Here is a 23,583-nt window from a genome sequence, read left to right as displayed (position 1 = left end):
GTCAGTGGCACTTTACCCAAATAAGGAAGGGGAAAAATATGAAATCACTCAATTCTAAAAGGGTAAATGGGAATGATCAAGCAAACACACAATACTTTATTGCATCGCATGGCTTTTACAATTTGTACTCTCTGAATTGAGGACATAATCAGTGACAAATATCAATGTAATTATACATTTCTCTAACTGCTGTTGCCAGATGAGTTTTGCTTGTTGGGGCCTTTTATGGACCATTTTCTTTAAATTCCACCACATTTGCACCTTAATGTTATCCTTGACTGTAGCAATGTGCATTTCTTCAGTCTTTGTGAAGCTAATTATGTAAATAATTTTCTTCAGGTAGGGGTAAATCTAATTTCCTTGGGCTGTTTCCTTTAGTCATGTATTTTGACTCCAGATTATTAAAATAATTCTGTATTGACACCATTATATCTTTGTTTGTACTTGGTACAGATTTTGACAGCAAATATATATATTCAAAAACTATTACAATCAGTTTTCAGTAAGCCGTATTCATAATGTTAAGTCATTTACACTGTGCATCATCATAGGGGGTAAAATGGCAACAGACGAGACTGGTAATCTTTAAGGCTTCTATTGGGCTACTCATGAGTGGAAAGGGCAGTTCCCAAGACAAATAATGAAACACAAAAAAGTCCAATCTTCAAGAAGCGTTGTTATATCGGCAGATACTTAATGCAGGGGAGCTAGGTTTAAGAGGACCTTGAGTTATTCACTTCAACTTGTCCACTTCGTCATCTTGTTCCAATGAGGAAAGTGCTGTGTCCGATAGCTTGGATTTGCTCCTCCATTGCCTCTCAAACATTGAAGAATACTGTTGTATTTCCCTACATCAACAGAATAGAACAAATGAATCATATTCAGAACTTTTGCCCTTCATATTTGCATCTAATTATAATCTTTACCTATTACTTAGACTTCGTCCTTTTAGGTACTTCGATTCCGCCTTTGTTACAGAGACATTGTCTAACCCAACTATGGCATACGTCATAGCCTGGGAAACAATTTGGAAACATGTACAAAATAAATAAATACATAAATAAATGCCACTAATGGGGCACACCAGCACGACTTACCTCATGAAGAAGCACATCAAAAACAAATGAAATGCACTGAATGGAATTGTATGCAGGCAGGCACGGAAGTGTGTTCACAGTCCTCTCGTAGAGGTTGCTCAGGTAAAAGTACACCTTGTTTAATTGTGTACTATCTTGTAGGTAATTCACAACCGGAAAAGAATTATTTGATTTCTTCTTAAAACGATCAAGCCACTTCGACTGTACCTGCCCTCTGATAACACCCTGTGGGAGAGAAGAAACACCAAGTGTTAGCTATTGATGACAAGCACAAGATACAGAATATTGGCTGGGCCTGAGATAAATATATTAGGAGATAATTAAAACAAATGATGTATGATAAGGAAATTTGGCAATGTGTAAAATGAGCTCCAGCTGAGTATTGAAATACTTTTGCATTTCAGAATGTTCTTTTTTTAAATTGGTCTGGTGATATTTTTGAGAAACTGAATTTCAGGTATTTCAGAATACGATACGCAAGAGCCTCCAACATTCATACCAGCAGATGTCCTTCCACCTTGCGCTGCTTCACAACGTAATCCACAAGCTTTTCATTGGCGCGGTTGTAGGCCGCTAGGGTCCGGTCGGGCAAAATCCTCCTGCCAGACTGTTTCTTGTCATTGTCTTCAATGCTATTCGTTGCCTGGTTTTCTTCCTTTATCACAAAACGAATCGCATTAGTGAGCAGATTTTCAGAGAAAGCCTGCTGTTACTGGACCTCCAACATTCATACCAACAGGCGTGCTTCGACCTTGCTCTGCTCGTCTACGTTGTCCACAAAGTTTTCTTCGACGTAATTGTAGGCAGCTTGGCGCCGGTCAGGCAAAATTTTCTTGGCAGACTTGATGGGCTGCCCCTGCTCATCATTGTCGTCAGTGGTATCCGCTGCTTGGTTTTCTTCTTTTTTTACAAAAACACTCGTATTGATTAACAGGTTTTCTGGGGAAGCCTGCGGGTACTCTTTTCTCACGGGATAACCTGAGCAAGAGTATCAATCATTAGAACCGCAGCAACACGAACACAGAACAGATTTAAGGCATACCTGCACAAGATGATAACAGAATGTACTTCTGTTTCTACTACATGTTCATGTAAAAAGTAAAAAACAAAAGTGCTCTATATTTCTCATTAAAATGTTTTGGTGACAATTGAAATAGGCAGCAATGGTTTCTGGATTATAAAGGCTCTTTATCTATATCTAGATCTAGAGCTAGATCTAGAGCTAGATCTAGAGCTAGATCTAGAGCTAGATCTAGAGCCAGATCTAGAGCTAGATCTAGAGCTAGATCTAGAGCTAGATCTAGAGCTAGATCTAGAGCTAGATCTAGAGCTAGATCTAGAGCTAGATCTAGAGCTAGATCTAGGGCTAGATCTAGAGCTAGATCTAGAGCTAGATCTAGAGATATATATGGACAGTCCAATTTCTTTCTACAACTCTTTAAATTAAATCTGTCACAAATAGTCTATTAAGCGTCCTTTTTTAAACTAATTTATTTATATTTTTCCCTGCCAAGCAGCTTTGTTTTGGTTTGGGTGTATGCGAAAGAACTTACTCATGCCATGGGCAAAGTACTCAATGAAGGAGCCAGAAAAGGTGTCACTACCTAAAATAGAGAGAAAAAAATAAATAAATCATGCTACAGTTGAATCTGCGCTAGAATATCTTCCATCCAAATGTGGAAATAGCCAAAACCATAAAATAGGAACAGTCACCTATGCGCATTATGTAATCCCAAATCATATCCAAGGACCACTGCAGGAGAGGGGCATACTTTTCTTCTTTGGCTTCAGTCTTAAGTATTAAAGTAAGTCAGCAAAATTAGTCACCAGTGTAAATACAGATAAATGGTGTGTATTACACTAGTTTAATATTTATATTCCTACCGGCACCTCCTTAGCGCTTCTAAAGTCAAACGGCGTCAGGGATTTCAGATGTACAACACACCTTTAACAAAATACATTACATCTGATACAGTGAACTTAAACATAGCAACAATAATTAATGGTTAATGTCTTACCCCTTTTTCTGTATAAGATTTGGTTTATCAATAAAAACAATGCTGGCCTTTTTTGTTTTGGTATTTATTTGCTTGATCTGCCAAAAAAAACAAAAAGCTTTCAGATATTTATGAACACTTTACACCAGGAATGTCCAAATCGGTACTCAAAAGCCACTTTGGGTGCAGATTTTTAGTTCCAACTGATCCAGTAAAAACATCTTAACCAGTTTTTTTTTTAATGAAAAAGCAATACCTGATTGAAATCAACTGGTAACCCTTGTATAACCAGATTGGTTAAAAACATGCATCCACTGTACACTTTGTGGAATAGTTTGGACACCCCTGGTTTTGAAAAACTTTTTTCCAATCAGAGTCTTGACTGGGTGGTCAATGCAGAAAGCCTAAATAGACCCTTAGGAACAAACAAATATTGCTGTATTCATACACTCACCCACGCAGGCCATATGGGAAAGTGTCTATATTTACACCACACAAACACTCCTTCTGAAATCGAGGCCGGTTCTGCAAGATAAATATTGAAGTCCAATTACATCATATACTATAGATGTCGCCAGGTACACAATTCTTACTCGACTCTATCAAGAAGCTTGGCAGCTCCTCTTCCTCATCACTTTTGTCATCCTCCAAGAGAGAAAGAGGAGGCAATCGTTCCTCGTGGTCACTTTTGTCAACAGGCAGATCATGTTGGAGCATTGACTCTTCTTGTTGGAGGTTGAGAAGATAATACAGGAAAAACAAAAGCACAAAAACAACAAAACTAGCTTGAAAAAGCTCAACATAAAGAATGGGTGGCATAGCTGAATTATCTAGGCCTTATTTTGTGAATATTTTGCACTATGGTACTACCTTCTTTTGTTTCCGTTCTTGGTTGTGAGGGTTCAGAAAAAAAAGCAGTGATGGACCCTTTTGTCTTCTTCCTGAAACAGCGGCGTTTAACTGGAGAACAAGGGGTTATTGGTTGCCTTTTTCCAAGCGGTCTAGATTGGACAGCCTTGATGGCTCTTTTCCTGCTCTGAGCCCGTGTTGTGTAGCGTGCAGGCTCTGCCTCAGATGTCTGTGTTAAAATGTTTGGGGATTAATAAGTAAGAATCAAAATAGTTTCTTTCATTTCAGTCAAATAAGGAAACAACGTACATACATACCTGTCAACCTCGGCCAATTGCTCCCCTCATTATATGATTGCAATTCCCCTTATTAAGCGATAAAAACTACAAATGCTACGCGGCACATATTTACTCAGATAGGGTGGCCTTAAAAAGTCTAAGTCTAAGTTAACAGGTATTATCTATATATAGCAGTGGCAGGCCGTCAGGGCCTTCAAGTCCTTCTCTGCTGGCCTAAGAAATATCTGAATCATATATTATATTTTGTCCATCAATACTTATTAAATAATTCCAAATTGTCTGTTAGCTTCCTTTCATTGCTTTCCCCCCTGGTTGGACTGCGTCCAGATGTGTGTTTTCATATTGAAGCATTTAACCAATCACATTTCAGCCATTATTTGTTGCCAGGGTCAGAAATTTGCCTCAACGCCTTCACAATCAGTTCTGCGGGCTCTATTGCATTAAACAAGCGTCGATAAGACTGTTGCTTTAACCAATCAGAATTCGATTTGGTGACACCAAGGCCATTTCGCAGGCATCGGGATAAGTCATCGCTTTCACCAACTATGATTGGCTAGTAGGCGGACCAAAGTCAAAGTGATCCGGGCCCGGTTCTGATGTCTAAAAAGCTCCAGTATTTGTATTTAATCATAAATGCTGTTTTTGGCTGGATTTTACCCCATTTTCGGGCAATGTTTGCCTGTACGCCATTGACGTTCATCGCTGCCTTTTCCCGGGAAAATCACCCCCCTGGCCTGGTTTTAATGTCTGAAAAGCTCCAGTCTTTGTATTTAATCATTAAATGCTGCTAGGAAGTGGATTTTACCCCATTTTTGAGCATTGATTTATTGATAATTTTTTTATGTGTCACAGCTGTAGCTGCGGTAGAGGTTTTATAGTCATAAAATAGTTTTTGAGGGTTGGATTGATTTGTTGAAGGCGCTACGAGAAAATGCACAGACCGCCACTTATATATAGTATGTGTCTATTCCACCATTGACATAAAACAACATATTGGACAAATTTTAAATGCTATGCAGAAAACAAGTAGATGCTGAAAACAAACTTGTATAAGCAAGTAATCAATATAGAAATTTTACCAATTGTCATTGTTAACTCATTAACTGGTGTTGATAGGAATAAACTGGTTTGTCTACCACCCTTGAGGAAATACAGTCAAATACCTTGTCTTGTTCATCCCCTTCTTTAGATCGTGTGGCGTAAATTTTTCTGCTGGTTTGAGAATTCTTTGATTTGCCTGAAAAATTCACAAACATTGCTTTGCGTCTATAAAACAAAGTTGAAAGGAATTTGAGCATCTCTAACTTTGTGATCTTATTTTCAGTAGTCAGTTGTATAGACGTTAAGACAGCTATAAATGCTTCCAAATAAAAGCAAACTAAATCTTAGAACAAAAACGACACATACCTCTCATTTTGGTCAAGCCAAGACAGTTTCAAGGAGATAAACTGATTTCCTCATCTGTAGTAGAACAGACACGCGCGGGGTCGATTGTTTTTTTCTTACAAAACCAATGTAAATATGCAGTTAGATTGTCTGGAACTTTAAAAAAAAAACAGTTAAGTAAATCATAAAGACTTGACGATTGCAACTTTGTCGCATCGGAGGTCATTTACCACCACAGATAAGTTCGTCACACGAGCAGTGAGATGACGATGGTCAACATCAGTGCGAATATTGTTTTATCTTTGATCTCGTGTTTCAAGTGACATTCCAAAAACTCACAAACAAGAACTAATTCCTTTTTTAGGCAGGTAGTTAGGTTTCACCGATCATGGAGTGTATCCTGTTAAATAGGGACGAATAAGGTTAGAAATGTACACTTAGACGGAGAGTCAGATTTGAAAAACAAAATTACGAATATTTTCCCGAATAGGGGATGAATATAGTTATCCAATCCAATCTATCGAGGATTTGTTTCTTCAGCTGCAGTTCTGAGGATTCGACGTTACTATGACGTGTGCATGCGCAGAAGCTCGTCTGTTTTTGTAGCGAACTACGGCAATAATGCTAGATCAAACCACAAGTTGTAGAACCATCGTCATTTAAAAAAAAAAATTATGCGATGTATCAAAATACTTTTAACTCTAGAGGGCAGTGTTCAGTTTTAAAAATATATATAAACCCACACTGAAATGTCTTAATACGAGTGGAGAGAACTGTTTACAAACTTCCCCTTAATTACTGTTGAATATGTTCAAACTGACCGAATGACAGACCGAAGTTTTAATTTACAAAAAAGTACACATGATACAATTGAGAAAAGATGAAAATTGTTTGTCTTTCCTTGGAAATATTTTTCAGCTTTAAGCATTTAACTGTGTTGGTAGAGGGAGACATGGAAAACAGACTGGATAGGGGGACTTTGAGGACCAGAGTTGGAGACCCCTGGACCTACATTTTTCTTAACTTTTACACATCAGAAAAGGGAAATTATTTTTTCTTCAGTTCATGAAGGATGCACGCTAGTGAGATGTTGTATTTAGCTGAAATAAAATAGATTTTAAGTGGCTTTCCAAATACTATACTTTTTGTTTGAGGTGAGAGAAGTGGGCAAATCCTTAAAAGCAGCGAGGCCCCGCCCCCTAGCCAGATGCGCACCCGACCGAGGGCGAGTCAGTGCGCGTCGGCCGTCGACAGAGCGCGGAGCTCCGCACGGGCAACAGGAGGCTCGGAAAGACACCCGGCTGAACATCCGCCAAGTCAAGCGTACACCCGTGACAGAATCTCGGTTGCTTGACGCTGGAGTTCCACCGTCCAGGTTCTTGTAACACCTGGTCAACCTGGCGAGGGGAAAGAAAGGATGGAGAAGCAGATCTTAGAGGGATTTATTTAGAGCTTCTTGGAGGGGCTTTTTTAATATACATATTTTTATTTAATTTTTTTTGATTGGCGACTAAGAGAATCGCGATTTTTGCAGACAAAATGAGGAATACATGTGGTGTCCTCCCAGGAAGGGGCGCAAAGTCCTCTTCACACTGAAGAGCTCTAAGTGCACTTTGCAGGGGGGGTTCTTTTAATTGAAATCGATTCCGCGGTTTTCTTCTTCTTCCTCTTTTGTGCACCTCAAAATGACTTCACTCTCGGGGTCCAAGGAGAGATCCGTTGCTGGCCGGGGTAGAAAGTACACGGTAGGAGGATTTCAGTTTATTCATTTCATTCATTCATTTTCCGCACCGTTTATCCTCACAAGGCCCACGGGGGTGCTGGAGCCCATCCCAGCGAACTATGGACACCAGACAGGGGACACCCTGAACTGGTGGGCAACCTATTGCAGCGGACAAGGGGATGGAGAAACATTCATGCTCACACTAATACCTAGGGGCAATTTAGAGTCTCCAATTTATTAATTGATTTAAAAAAAATGCTTTTAAATTTTAAGTAATGTTTCCAAGAAGAATGGGAAATAATTTCAATGTCAAAGTCAATTCAGTTGTTGTAAAGTCCTATGAAGGTCATCATTTTTTTTTTTAACTGTATGACAGCCATACAGTAACGAGACACAATGGTTAGCAGGTCTGCCTCAAAATTCCATGGTTTGAATCGTGTCTCCTGCTTTCGGTGTTTGAAATGAATGTATTCTGTATATTGTGCTCATATTAGTTCTGAGTAATAAACCAAGTTTATGAATTAATTTGACTTTTCTTGTTCTATTGATTATAAAAAAATACTTTGTATTTGGGGGCTGATTGCACAAATGAGGGCGGGAGAGTATTTAAGACAGTCATTTTGCACTATATTTGCATTACCTTTGTTCAACATTTGACATTTAATTTCACTCTTTAAAACGGAAGTGACTTTTCATGCATTTCTTCAGAGGTTTTAATAGGGTACAAGCACAAGGGGGAAAGGCCTACTTGAAATTGATGTGTAGTCATTCCCAGAAAAGACTACGGTTATGGCTTCGACATGGGGAAAAAGGTCAATTTAAGGGTCTATTGAATCACACACAGACACACACACGCAAATACTCACAAACCTAATGAGGATATGCGCAGTAGCAAATTAATAGGTTGTTTGTTATCCCTACAAATGTGTTTGCAATATGCATATATATTTTAAAATGATGCAACATATATTGTTAAGATTCATTGTAAACAGGGTGCAGATTTAGTTTTGAGTTCCCAATAAGTGGCTTCCAATGTTCCCCTTTTCTGACCGACGACTTGATTAGCCAAGGGTGTAACCTGCCTTTCTCCAATAAATCAGCTCTGATAGACATTAGGCACCTGAAACTGGGATAAGATATGTCGAAAATAAATGGATGGATGCGTGTTTCTCAAAACTGTACCTTTACAGCTATGGTAATGCCATCATCTGTATTATAATAAGCTAAATGGGGTACATCCACATTCGATGTCTCCCATGAGACCTATTTGTGACTGCATAGTGTTGCTTAGTGATATTTTCATTTTACTGCCACGTGCATTGTCACCAGCAGAGCTTTAAATTACCTTGAGCCCCACTGAGAACCACGCAGCTATCAGTTGTAGACACTCACTCCTAATAATTTTAACCCGACCCCTCCATAATGTTCCCCCATGTCAGTCTTTCCAACTCACTTATTATAACTCGTATGAGCATATGAGGAGCCGCTGTGCCGCCACATCAATACTACAACTCTTGGTGGCCCATTTGATGTTCCCAGGGGTTTGAGGAGTAGCCATAGTAGAGTATTAATAACACACGCCAACAAGTAGAATCTAGCGTCTCGACTGTCGTCAATTTCACTGGAAAGTTTTCAACTGATTCCTCCAAAGCAAACAGGTTTCACAGCACACCACTGGTGGTAAAGCCAGTGTTATTAAATCTGCCCTGGCAGGGATAGAACTGCAGTTTAATTGTGGTTGTAGTTTGAAGTGATCCTCAACATCATACTGACAGTGTTTTTTTTGCATTTCTACTTGATTTGGATCTTATTAAATTGTGCAAGCGGTCAGAATATTTTTGATGACCAACATACTGTGGAACGTCATTTGACAACTCTCAAAAACAGTATTCTGCAAAATTTGAACTGAATTTGAAATCTCACCAACCATTAAATGACGGAAATTGACTTTCTCGGTGTGAAATCTGCTCATCTGCAAAAAAAAGGCAGATTTCCTCCAAAAAAGTAAAGGCTTATTCACCTTCTTCAGTACTCTCTTGCAAGACAGTGAGAGACAAACAACCATTCATGCAATTCATTCATAAATACATAAACATAATAAACACACTAACTGCACATAGGAAGTCCAGAGCTCAGGATTGAACCTTTTATCTCAGAATGTGAGAGAACATGCTGACCAGTCATGCACCATATCAGCAAAGCCTCCTTCTGTTCTATAAATGGCAACCTGTAGATAATTATTGTATTTTCTGCCATTTAAGGAAAGGGCATTCGGCTGTTCTGCCTGCCACTGTACGCATGACAATGGCATATAAACTTCAGCTGAACAAATATATATTCCCTTTCCTGAATGAATTTTGGTATAAATGATGGGAAATTGGAAATGTTCTGACATGACTACCAATGAATCTCATGAGTTACTAACAATGCCACAGCACACTGGTTGATAATCACCGAGTTGCTTCACGGTAGCAGCTGTTAGACAGTGGAAATTTATGTTAATAGTTCATTCATTCATTTTCCATACCGCTTATCCTCACAACGGTCACGGGGGTGCTGGAGCCCATCCTAGCCAACCATGGGCAGCAGGCGGGGACTCTCTAATCGCAGGGCACAAGGAGACAGAAAATTATTGATGGTCAAACTCAACTACGGGCAATTTAAAGTGTTCAACCAGCTTGTTTTTGTGTATGAGGGAGTTTTATCGTATTACTCGTTTAGGCAATAGTCAAAATATGAATAAAATGGAGGTTGACCAGAATCCTGCAATAGATTGTTTGCCCTCAGGCGCTTCCAACTGTATGTTAAATCTGATTAAGTTCTATAATATGTGACATTGTGTATTTGGTTAACCATCTGTACGAATAATGTAACTCCTATGCCATTTAAAAATAAGAAGACAATTAAGGCATCAGCCGCAATCTGACAAGACCAACTCAAAACATAATGTTAACAATTTAATGTAATCGACTTCAAATACAGCTAGGCTAAAAACCATTTTTCTTTCCTGACCCCACTAATCCAGCTCTCTTTGTGTGTTCAATATCCGGCAGATGCCAGACGCTTCACCCACCAAATCTGCCTCCATTTTACCGGACACGTGGTACCGAAAGGCATATGAGGAAACGACACGGTCCAACTCTCGCCCCGCTCCCGAGGGTGCCGGCTCCATGCCCAGCTCTACGGGCACCCCTTCTCCTGGCTCGGGGATCTCCTCACCAGGGTCCCTCTCCGGATCACCAGGCACCATCTCTCCGGGGATTTGCACCGGATCTCCGGGTTCTCTTGGCGGCTCTCCGGGTTTTGGGACGGGCTCCCCGGCCTCGGGCAGTGGAAGTTCTCCTGGGAGTGAAAGAGGGATTTGGTGCGAGAACTGCAACACAAGGTTAACGGAGTTGAAAAGACAAGCGTTAAAATTGCTCCTTCCGGGACCTTACTCCAGTAAGGTATGTACAATATACTGTGTGTTGCTGCTCTTCCTCAAATGACTTGCTTTTTTATTATCTTTGATGTTAGGACAATGGCTTTTATTAATTTGTTTACCCATGACATATTGGGTCTCCCATCATAGCGTCGCCCTCGGTGTACCAATGTAATCTGGGTGTTATTGTTCTCATAAATCAAAGATGTGCTTATTTGTGCAAGATTCACTAACCATCTGCTCAAGAAAGGGAGACCAAACCAGCTGTTTGCCCTCAAATTATTATTAAATGGGAAGCGTTCATCCTTCACAAACATAGGGAAGAGGAGGTGGATTTTTTTGGGGCTGAAGTTTCTCATTTTATCTCATTGATCCCATCACCTCTATAGTTAATCGATTAGCTCCCTTTATTGGATATCACGTTCTCATATTGGGGGATTTAACGCGGTGGGTTAGCTGAAGATACAGAGCATTTAGAGCAAAAATGAATCGTTATGGATTTGCTGCCTTTTCGTATTTTCTTGACAGTCACTTTATTTATTTATATACGTTTCAATCGCATTGGGGTTAAGCCATGCAATCAATTTGAAATCCAGCAGTGCAAGGACTCTCAATTGGTGCATCGCGATGGCTGGGACTTGATGAATGATACACTGCACACATTGATCACCACATATGTAGATAATTTGCACACTGTCATCCGCACACAACGATTTTCTCATGCATCATTTAGATTGTGAGCAATAATGGACACAATGTACATTGTAATGAACAACTTTGTTCAAATTAGACTATAAATGTGTCCATTTTAATAAGTAGTTTTACAGTAGTGTTAAAGTTAATCGAAGAATCTCCAGTAAATTGACTGGTAGCGTTGTATATTTCAGCAGGAAAAATGTGTTGACAACATAGTTATGAACATCGCTAATCCCCTTATCGCCAAAAATGAAAATGTTCGCCGCTTCGCTAACAGTCCGACTCCCACAATGCAACTCTGTGACATTACTATGCAATTCTTTACTATACAAAAATCTCAAATCATTAATAACGTCAAAAATAGGACTGAAAGACAGTCATCTATCAGTAAACAATCACTGAAGGGTTTATAAGAACAGGATTCAGTTTACGGCAATAGCATTGGCTAGTACTATATTCTTAAATATTATAAGAACGCTGAATTCCAAGCAACTAGGACCAACCAACCACCCAGTTATCCAAATTAGTTATGTGTCACTGCATGCCTCCTTGTATAAAATCAATTTATTACACAGGGTGCTCATGTACTGTACACGAAAGAATTGCAATTACACTGATTTACTGGGTTTCCAATGGCATCATTTTTGCCTTTAGGTCTTCTGCCGCAACCGACTGAGTTCCTGTTAAGAATACAGCAGGGTCACACATCAGGCTCCAAGTTAATTGGCAACCTATAAGCATGTTTTATGCATCATTGTGGGGCCAATAAAGTATAGAAATGGGGGGTCAGAGAGGAAGTAGTAGTCAGTAATGAAGAGTGTGGGAGCTTGTTAAGACAATGACGATCGGAAACTGAGAATCTGTAAGACTTCATGTAAACTGTTGGTGGGCAGACGACTAATGAGAGTTTTATTTGTCAAGATGGGTTTTGGGTCTGATTACTGCTATTTTTCTCAGTGTGGTTAAAACGCCCAGTCGTAATTGGTTAGGGAATAAATTAAACAAGCTTTACTTACTCCACTTGGGGAACTTTACACTTAATGTACATTTGCACCATTTAATGAGATTCATTACAAACACTTTATACGAGCTCTGTTGTATTCCAGTGCAAACTGCAAAAAATATTAATGAACATTTTAAATTCATACCTATGTGTGTGTATGTCTGTGCTCATCATCTCTGCTGGTTCTCTCAACATTAGACTTTGCATTATTCCCATACAGTGGATACATGCCTCCACACTGTCAGAGTAACACAGTCCACTCACACACCATTCTAGGCTTTTCTCCAATTCACTGATATGAATACATGATGAAATCATGCTCCATACACATGCCAACCCCCATTAAGGCTCCTAATAGTATGCTAATCATGACCTTCACCAGGCTTACTATTGTATACTTTGCATTTAGTGGAAACATGATATAAAACACAGCTTTCTAAATGCTCCCAAACAGGTAGAAAAATGTTTCTGTACAACAACAGCAAGACAATCTTTTGGTATTCTATGCTAAACCGTCCAACCAAAAGCATTTTTTTGTTTACACAGACCTTATGTCGCCAAAAGTCAGTACACAGGCTCCCCTCCTCCTTCTTTATCTACGTACCTCTCAGCAGTTATGTCAAGTCCAGTACCTCATTTTTTTTCATTTTAATCTATTTTAGCATTTACAAGTCAACGCCATCTTAGTTTTCAATGGATTGTTGGCAACCCAACAACCCCAAAACAAAACAACAGCTTTTGCGCTCCCACAACTCATCCACGCCTCCCTTTCTCTCCGCTCAGTCACGCAGTATGTTTTGGGACAACATTTAAGACACAACAACAACTCACCAACATTGCACCCTGAAAAATACATGCAACCGACTTTAACGACTCACGCAGAAATTCGGGTTACGCCTTCAGCGTAAGGATGGAACTCCTTTGTAACTCAATGTGGTTGTTTCAAATGTAAAATATATATTTTTGTTTTATTGTTTTTACAGCAGCTTGTGGGGTAAAAACAAAAATGTATACAGTAATCCCTGAAATATCGCGGTTAATGTAGACCACCCATGGCCGCAATAATCGAAAAATCACGAATTAGGATCACCCCTATTAAAATAGAAATAAATAAATAAATACTTCAGTGCTGAGTCCTAGTAGCAAGCAGAAGACGGGGGAGTGGCTTCCACTCACAAGTTTCAGGTGATCTCACATCTCACATTGTTATAAACTTTAAAAAAATAAATATTATTATTTTTTAATTAACTAATAGCAGAGAAAAATCGTGTGGTAGTGAATTCGCATATTAGTGAATTTGCAATAATCGAGGGATTACTGTATAGCATGTGTATTATGCTAGATACCATTGCATTATTAAACCTCTGCTGGTAACAATAGGACCGAATTTTGTACTCATTTTTTATTATATTCTTGTAAAAAAAAGGCAAAAAAAACCTCCCTGAAGAAATTGTAAAATTTGCAGTCATGATGCTTTTCACACATTACAAAAACTAGAGTGTAAAGGGGGAGGGATTAAATGGAACGGTAGAGTGTATGGGTGTTTTCAGTTTTTAAATGCATCAAAATGCACAAACACTTGAGACCACAGGGCTCTGACGCACATCTGGCAGCACAGCTGTCCTCACTTAGGGTTTCTGTCCATGTGGTTGTATTGCTGTGTGTCTGTCTGCCTATTCACACTCCCTAGTCATAAAAACCTCATCTGTGGATGTGCAGTGGAGTTTGGCTTAGGAAAATGGGTCACTATTCGTGTGTTTTAAAAAGATTTGTCTGTTTTAAATCTTCTGAAGGCCAAAATGATGTACGTTGCAATATATAGTGAACGATATACACTTCCGATTTGGGACGGAAAAACAAAGCCATAATAGGCCATGTTTTTGTACTTACCCCCTCTCCTCTATGAGATTTATTGGGGGTGCTGTCAACTTCAAAAATGATGTCGTCTTGACTTTGAATTTTTATGGAAATAACCTACAAATACTAGCACTTACAAACTTGATTTTACCATGCCTACTGATACATGTCCAAGTATAGGGCACAAAACCCTGGCTTATGTGAATAGGGATCCACATAATTGACCATTTAGATTCTAATTTAAATCTAAAATAAGAAATATGACTACATTATCTGCCCTATTAAAGGTTGGGTGTTCAACCTGGGCTGCACTCCTTCTTATATTCGTCACCCTAAATGATGATAAGTGGTTTATAAAATAAACAAATGAAAAATAGTGCAAATAATAGGACTTTATTCCTGCTGCACTGGTGAATCCTACTCTTAATCACACTTATGCAGCAAAACAAACAAGAGTCCTTCCCTTCGGTTAAGGTTGAATTGCCCTTGAAAGCACTAACCACTAACCCACACAAATCCTTTCAATAACGATCCAATCAAAAAATGGTCTGACCTTGAGAGGAGTGTAAGACAGAGGTTTGACTTCTATACCTACACATGTAGATCACTTGTTTGCTCCTAAACACAAGAGGGGTCAAACCACTTGCAGTCCAATCAGATCAAATAATCCCAGCGATAAACAACCCATATCGTATTTTTCTCCCATCTTTTCTGTTTATCAGGTGAGACTACATCGGTGTTGGAGCATTCACGTCCAGTTCTCAATCATATAAAAATTTGCTTCTTCATGCGTGCAGGTAGCTCACAACCCTGTAATAGGCAAATCCCAAAAGACCACAGAGGCAGGCCTAGCGTAACCACAGCAGCTGGTGTTGCCACGGCAGCAACATGTGACAGATGTGAGCTGCATACATATCTCCATCACCATTAACGGCCTCCTCATAGTGTTGCGGAGGGACGCAGAGGAAATACTATATATCACCTTTGTGTGTGTGTGTGTGCGAGCGAGACAATGGTAGAGAAATTGAGTGTGAGCTTGCCCTCTTGTACCCTCTCAGCTGTGAAAGGCATTACTATATAGAGCAAGATGAATATATGAGTAGAGAGTTATGCTTGATCGAAGGGAACTGAAGCATTTCACACTTGTTTTATGTCAGCTAATCATATTGACTAATGTTTGTAACTTTCAGGGGTTTATGGCACAGGCAGTGTTTTTTAACCTCTCCGGCAGTATTTGTGATGATAGAGGTAAATGTATGTGCATAGGAAGTTTAGATGAAAAAATAGTACATTTTTAGGACAATCCAGCAACACAAAATATACCTTTTCTTTCTGTTATAAATATTTCACCTTTTTCAGGCATTTCAGGATGCATTGTTGTAAATTATTTAACTTTAAAGTGCAAGCTTCATTGTTATTGATTTTTTAATGAAGATTTTAATTGATTCCCTACCTCCTAGGGTAATTGGATCCACTTTTCCGCCACAACCACACCTGTACTAATGATAACAAGTCTACGTCACAATTGAAAAGTTCTGGTTTCAAATCTACTCTAGAACATACATGGTAGTTAAACTGGTTACAGTCTTCCCTCGATTATCGCGACTTCACTTATCGCAAATTCACTTCTTCACAATTTTTTTCTGCTATTAATTATTTAGAAACATATATATATATTTTATTTCAAGTTCATAAAAATGTTAAAATCCACACTGAAACTTGTAAGCTGAAGCCACTGTTGCTACTAGGACTCAGCACTGAAGAAAAAAAATATCACTAGGGATGACCCTACTTTGCAATTTTTCAAATATCGCGGCCATGTCTGGTCTACATTAACTGCGATATTGGAGTGATTACTGTACACTAAATTGGCCTTAAATTGATGTATTATGATTTCTTGGCTAAAGGTGCCTTCCAATTGACTGGCTTTTGACTTCGAATTGTATCCCACTTTTTCATATCGCCCTAGACGACGAACTGTAAAAATGATCTAATAATCTGGACCTATTTAAAGTTAAGGACCCCTGCATAATGGTGTGTGCATATGTTTTCCGGTTATCATGTTTAAGATTGTGTACACAGGTTCGGCAGCAGTTGTTTGAACCCAGCATGAACAAACAATGCTTTTGTGTCTGAGAAACAAACAACATCGGAAGTGAAAATGAAATCTTTGTGATAAAGCTAGTCTTTCATGTGATATTACAAAGCGACAAGTTTAGCTGTTCCCAATCGACTTAAGAATGCAGTTAATTTTTCCCCCAGACAATTTCAAAAAGAAAACGCCTGGCGTGCATTGGTGTGTTTTTACATCTCACTTTGTATCTGGTGGATCCAATAGTTTTAAACCTCAAAAGACGGCGATAGCGTCTTACTAGATTTCACCTAATTGAATAATGTACAGCTACTCTGTACCGTACTATTGATAAGAGCTGACTGTCCAATTGTCTACAATTGACCAATGACTAGTCAATCACAGGCTTCTTGCTTTGTGGTTATAACTAGTTACACTAATAAGTAAGTGTATGTTGCTTATACACTAGTAGAAAATGTTTGAAGATTAGGGTAATTTGAAATTATCCTAAAAATTCATATGATGCTGGTATATTATGCGCATAAAACTGGCAGGCACTGTGATATGTAGCTCGCTGGAAAATAGCCCACTTGTATGATTAATTATTCATGATTCCCTTGTACGTAATTTTGTAAAATGATGCCATTATTGTTGTTCAAGCATTGATCCAAAGTAGATAGCTAAGTGGTCAGTTTATATAATTTAGCAAGCTGTGGATTGCATCTTCAAGCTCCACTACGGCTGCAAATGTTCTTGCAACCCGGGAGATAATAAAACATGGAAAAGACACAGAAGGGCACGTTATGCACATTAAATACAGCATGTGTTGCTTTCATCATAATGCTTATTTAAGGCTTTTAATTTTTTTGCGGTACCAGACATTTGTTTTGGGTTTTTTCGTCCACTATGGCTCTTTCAACATTTTGTGTTGCCGACCCCTGATTCAAGTGAATGAAAAGCAGAAGGCCAATTTTGCTATAAAGATTCCTATCAAACAATTGTAAAATATTTAACTCACAAATTCCAGAAAGCTGAGATTGGATGACAATGTGCCTCAGTGATTACCTTAATATCAAGAACACACTGCTGTACACTCCATTGACTTAGTTGTAAGGCAGTTAAAGCACCATTTTGTCATAGCATTTATTTGTGCTTTAAAGTCTAAAAATTCCAGAAGCAGAGCCAAGATGAGAGACACTGTAGCTGGCCCAGTGTTCATCTCGCTTCATGTGCCAGCGCCTCTCGTTTTGACTCTGTGAAATCTTACCCGCTGATGGGTTTATTTGAAGACCTGTTAACTGCACGACACACACAAGCCATCTGACTGCCATGCAAGCTGGCATCTGCACATCTTCAAACGTGGTCAAATAGATCGTATGGAATGATGTGAGGGAGAATGGGTTTGAATTTCTCAACATGTACTGGAATTTTGAAAATAATTTACAAAATGTTTTAAAAGTTTACCGTATCTATAAGGGTTCATCTATAGCAATGTTTGACATAGGATTTATAAAGGAAGGCATGCGATGCAGCCAAATGTGTGGGTCTACTGTTGTATTACTTTCTGATCGGGGCTATTTATTATACAATACATGAAAGGCAGGAGATTAAATAAGAGCTCAGGATAACATTTCAACCGTTGTGTCAGCGTTTCACCGCAAGATACTCTGTTTACTCTCATTCAAATAGGGGTTTTCCACATGCGGCTAAATGTATTTGCTGTACATTGGTCTGTGATTAAAGAGATACACTTAAACACATCTGAGACACTGGTGAAGGTTGAATTACACCATATCAGTAAATCTGTTTCTCATAAAACGAATCCTAAATGGTATATCTACCTTTCATTACGGATCACATTAACACCAAATAGCCAAACGTAGAGGCATCATCTCTATTGAAATCCAATGAGAAGAGTTTTATCAATCGATCATTATGGTAGCATCCACCCCAACGTCATTCGTATTCACTTCTTATCAGTAACAAAGAAGATAATGGCGTGTATGTACATATGTATAGGATGAAGACAGAATTGAAATTGCATGTTTGTGCCTCACTCTGAAACTAGGTAGCCTGAAGCAGTTCAACTTTCCAATTACTTTGAGCAGATGGCGTAATTTAAAGACTGAAATTGTTGTCGTTGCTATTTGTTATTGACTTTACATCAAAAATAGTTATTCTGCCCTAGGGTTTCCTTTTGTGCACTCTTCCTCCTCATTCGACTTTCTAGTGGACATCCAATCAAATGTTCCGCAATACCTGACTCACGAGATCTTTCTACAATTCAGGAGATGAGCACTTGGTCCTGACTCTGTTTTGTAGAAAATGTTAGTCTTCGATGGTTTGAGGCAAGAAAGGATGTAGATATAGGAAGAGAATTTAATGAACGCCACGGTTATCAATCTGTGCCCCAATCCCTGTACAAATGTTTGTGTAAATCCAAGCATGTTGTCTGTCAACCCCAGAGGAGCAGCACTAACAGTGGTTCTCTGTGGTCGCTCTAAGGAGGTCTTGTGTATGAATGGAAGCTACTGTGTGAATGTGATGCCTGAAGGCACACGTAGTTGGCGCTCATTTGATTTGTTTGGAAGGCATATTAGTTCAAGAGGCTGTTAAGATGGTCCAAGTGCACACTCAGAGAGGGTTATGTTTATTAAGTGTTGTACGACACAAATAAACCCTTTTCCAAATGTTTTTTTAAATATATATATATTGGCTTTCCATCCCACCGTAGAGCTATTTGGTGGTCTCTGAGCACATTTTATTAAGTCTAATTTTTATTGAAACCATTTTACAAGTTAAAGAAGGCATAAATTGATCCAGGCTTTAAGATGCTTAATATACTGTATGTAATGAACTGGTACAGTTAAGCCTTTTAAAAATATATATATTTTAGTTGAAATATTTGGGAAAGCATTGTGATTTTAAATAGAATACAATAAAGTGGGTTATCAGAGTTATTGTTTTAAATAAGGAGTATAATTACCAGTAGGACAATGATGGGTTGACCGCAGTATAGGGTGAATTTTAAGTATTGAAGATAGTGTAGAGCAGGGGTCGGGAACCTTTTTGAAAGAGAGAGCCATAAACATTTCTTATTTTTAAATGTTATTGCTAAAGAGCCATTCTCAGAATTTAAAAGTAAAAATGTATGAAAAGTAAAAATGTATGAAAATGTGCGATAATTTTTTCTCTCTATCATTTCACCACTTTTTAATCACAAAAAGTCTTTGAATTATTTTGACAACATTTTTATGCTGTTGCTAATCAATCAGTATTAATGAGATGAGTAATGAAAAACTAAATTACGATTAAAGTGGTGCTAGAGCTAGTCTCAACGCCACCGTGTCAACGTGACGCTCCTATTGGTGCATTCGGGACTTGGCTCTCTCACTAGGGATTTCCATATTTTACCTCACAGGTTAGTGGAGAGCCATATGCACTCATGGAAAGAGCCACATATGGCTCCCGAGCCATAGGTTCCCTACCCCTGGTGTAGAGGTTACTTATATCTATTCCAAATGTATTTTAGCCAGAATACAGAGGCTGGAGGTACTTATACTGCAAGTAAACTGGATTGGTCAGACAGATCACCCTCATAAGTATCCCTTACTAACCTTGGGATGAAAAGATATGGGAAGAATGAACATATGGATGCGAGAACGCTTGACAGGGGAGGGGAGCGCGACTGTGTGTTGAGGTTTGGGACAAGGGAAGATGGATTACCTGAGACAACAGCCAATATATCAATGTCATTGAAGCTTAAGGATAGAAAAAGAACCAGGTAGATATTAAAGCGGTACAATAATGGGAATTAGATAGTATTTTGATCCAAAGTATAAAATATTAATATTGTCAGATAACTGCAAGAAACAGATCAATATCAATGGGGAAAAAATAGATGGAATCCTTGCAGCACAAACAGTTTCTATTATGCGTCATCCTCTTTATAATACTCACTTTAAGATTGTTTTTGTATTTTAAAGTTCTGTTCATTTACAGTTGGGCACAGACGTGAAGAGTTGACGTGATGTCGACATGTGGCACATGTGTTCAGTATTTTGTACCTAATATACAGTTTATTATCCTGTTACAAACATTCCCCTGTCAGGCGGTCCTATTTCTGCACCCACATTGGGAATGCTTGTGCTATACAAAACCCTGTTTTTTGTGGCAAACGCTTCATCCTGGTTAATCCATAGTATCCAATGTACCCAACCAATTATGGTTGCCAATCTGCACGAAAGTAGCCTCTGCTGAGCCAAAGTTTGTCATCAGTGCCATCGTCAAAAGATTGCAGCCTTACACTTGGATGCCGCTTACTGCACGTAGCAATCCAAAACAAAGTTTTAGTGAACATCTATAAGAATGCAAGAAAACTTGCCCGAATAAGGAAGGCGCTACATGGATTCTAAGGGGGTGCAGACAGCTCTCATAATTCAAGGGCTGGCAGTGGTGCGGCTGGCGCATGTGTGTTTTTGAGGACATTGATGCATTGTAGAAAACACTTACCGTGATTTATAGTAGGCTGTTAACAGGCACCGAGTCGGTCGGGATCCACATCACATGTCGGAGCAGTCAGTCCAATGGCTGCCACGCTGCTTTTTGGTGGTTCGATCACGTTCCACGGGCAAACTGTAATTAGCTTCAGACAGCTCTTTAGTTAAATTTTTGTTTGAAGACATGTTAAGATGACCAACATACTGATTCCCCGATGACCATTTGCGGAAGGCTTTGCGGTGAACAAACAGCCAATGGAGAAGAAGCAAACACCAAGAGTCTCAAGTGAATGACAATGCATCTTATTTACATTTCCCTGCAGCTACTTAGCTAGGCAAGCTCATTAATTTTCTGCATCACCATGACAACTGCATATTTTCTTTATTATGAAAAGAATGCGTCAACATCACGTAGGCAAATGAAAAGTTGGAAATTGCATGTGTAGAATTCAAGTCGAGGTTCTGGTATGTATAGTCCCAAACTTTCTTATATCATCTGTTGGCAACGCGGTGCTATAGTTCCATATCCTTGGGTGTTTGAAGAAGACCAGACATAGCGGACGGGGATTCATTATAATTAACACTCCACTCAAATACTATGCTTTCAACATAATCACAGTGTCAAACTGTCCCGCCTTTTCACCAACTCAAGTCATTGGCATTTTTTGCTTACGGTAAGCGAAACCAAATGACGAAGGTTTGCAAATTGGTTTACACCGACCGAACTGTAACTCTTTCCAATGAACACAAACTGTTTGGCCACTATTGAAAATAGTCATTCCTCACATCCCCTTACTCTTGTATCTAATATCCAATAAAAGCTTTACCTTATACTATTCTCTCTCTTCAAAGATATAGCAATGCTTTATCTGGCTCAAGGCAACAACCACAATGCCGGACATATTGTCAAACTAATTTGTCTTAGACAATGTCAGAAAAACAATATTGAGTATTGAATGAGATATTTTCCCCAGCAGTATTTCTCTCTGTCTCTTGATTTTAATTAATACAGACGACATATGCATCATTTCCCAAGGAAGCAGTGTCAAAGCACTCCAAATCTGCTTGGAAGCTGATCACGGCAGCTTGCAGCAAATAATGTTATCCTTAGAATACGTCCAATCTGTTTGCTTTGTGGATTTAGTGTACTTCTGTGTGCTTTTCTCACACCTACCCCATCCAATTTCTATAGCTCTTGTCCTCATTAGTGTGATTATTGCGCCAGAGCTATTTCCAGTTGACTTTGGGCATTTGAGTAACCACTCTCCACAAGTCGCTAGACAATCACATGCCCTGTATACGTATAGAGAATCACTGTTTGAATGTGAAGGTAAATGGCTGAGTGGGAATTGAAACCAAGCTGTCCCCGCATAAGTCAATTGAATGTACAACAACAACAACAACAGTAGCCAAATCACACCTCTACACAATAAATATTGACAATGACATTGACATTTAAGGTCCCTCTATCATGGGTTTTTACACACTAATTGACTGCCTTTGGGGTTAGCCCCTCAGGGGTCGCCACAGCAAAACAGTCGATCCGTATGATAGATTTGGCACGTTTTTACGCCTGATGCCCTTACTGACACAACCCACACAAGCGGGAATCGAACACGGGCCACCACCCAATCTAATCTATCGAATTCAGCAAAGTCCCGTTTGAGGCGACAGGGGGACTTGCAAGAGCAGAGCCAAGATTCCAACCTCGAACTTCAAAACTCTATAGTGCACATGCTACCATGTTCTTTAAAAACGGTATTATCATTTTCCTGTTTTCAAAATTATGATATCTTTTATCATCTAATTAAAATACGATCAATTGTTCTTGGGTCCACTAAAAGACAGGACATGAATAAATAACAATATTGTTGGTATTTTATTAGATTTTTGTTATCATTGCTGCCATGGCTTTGCCTCCGTAGCATGAGGGTCATTTACCAAACAGAATTAATAATAATGCCTTGGTAAAACATACCTAAACATAGTATGTGTGTACATCTGATGCCATTTGTAACCTGTGTCATTGGCCTCGATTGCACACGAGTGTACACGCACACATAAAGGTGTCACTGATGATATGATCACTGGCGATCCTACTTGAAATTTATGGCATTTTCACAATATTTTGCTCCATTTCCATTTCTCCTCTCTACTCATCCCTTATCATGAATTCACACTCCTACCGTCTTGACTTGCGTACATGTGTGTGTGTTTGCTCTGTGAGTGCAGGTGCAGGAGACCGTCTGCGTCTCTTCTGCATGAATTCACTGATCCCAGACCTGCTGGCAAATACGGCTTCATGTGTGCATATCATAGAGCGTATGTGAGTGAGTGGATGAAAGGAGGTAAATGGGCATTGGAGAGGAAACAGAAAGCTTTGCCTTCCTTGGTCACTCTTCTGGAACAGATTTTACTTTGCACACACCAAACACACACACTGTTTGCTTCATAAATTAGAATTTTCCTGTAATTCTCGTCTTTCCTTGAGTTGAGAATAAGTGGCAGAACAGAGTTAATGGATAGGGATGGCATTTTCACAGCAAATATTCACTGACAGAAATGGTTTTTGAGCGTCATGCTTTGAATCACTGCAGATATTTGGATTAGCAAAAATTGGATTTTTTTTAAAAACTTTTTTGTTGCAGTAAATGAAGCCCTGGTGTGCCCTCTTCATAGTGCAGG

At 39.1% G+C, this 23,583-nt stretch overlaps 2 protein-coding genes across 5 annotated transcripts in view; one reads left to right on the top strand and one right to left on the bottom strand.

Annotated features, from left to right (window-relative positions):
• Positions 1-67: 67 nt before the first annotated feature.
• Positions 68-6,243, bottom strand: LOC144090927 (PWWP domain-containing DNA repair factor 3B). Its single transcript, XM_077622853.1, is given in 14 exon segments — positions 68-848; positions 927-1,015; positions 1,098-1,322; positions 1,597-2,075; positions 2,651-2,701; positions 2,811-2,889; positions 2,982-3,042; positions 3,116-3,192; positions 3,549-3,619; positions 3,688-3,819; positions 3,965-4,172; positions 5,406-5,479; positions 5,650-5,784; positions 5,859-6,243. Coding segments are annotated over 13 exon segments (1,668 nt in total). The 5' UTR covers positions 5,657-5,784; positions 5,859-6,243; the 3' UTR covers positions 68-733.
• Positions 6,244-6,876: 633 nt separating this feature from the next.
• kif26ba (kinesin family member 26Ba) overlaps positions 6,877-23,583 on the top strand; it is a 57,950-nt gene continuing 41,243 nt past the window's right edge. For all 4 annotated transcript variants that reach the window (XM_077622839.1, XM_077622824.1, XM_077622831.1 and 1 more), the window contains exons 1-2: positions 6,877-7,373; positions 10,405-10,797. In XM_077622839.1, coding sequence (XP_077478965.1) covers positions 7,314-7,373; positions 10,405-10,797 — 453 coding nt within the window. In that variant the 5' untranslated portion in view covers positions 6,877-7,313. The remainder of the gene's footprint in view (positions 7,374-10,404; positions 10,798-23,583) is intronic.

The sequence above is a fragment of the Stigmatopora argus genome, chromosome 2 (genome assembly GCF_051989625.1).
Source record: "Stigmatopora argus isolate UIUO_Sarg chromosome 2, RoL_Sarg_1.0, whole genome shotgun sequence".
NCBI lineage: Eukaryota > Metazoa > Chordata > Actinopteri > Syngnathiformes > Syngnathidae > Stigmatopora > Stigmatopora argus.
The sequence above is the reverse complement of the archived record's forward strand: the minus strand, read 5'-3'. Positions and strand labels throughout refer to the sequence as shown.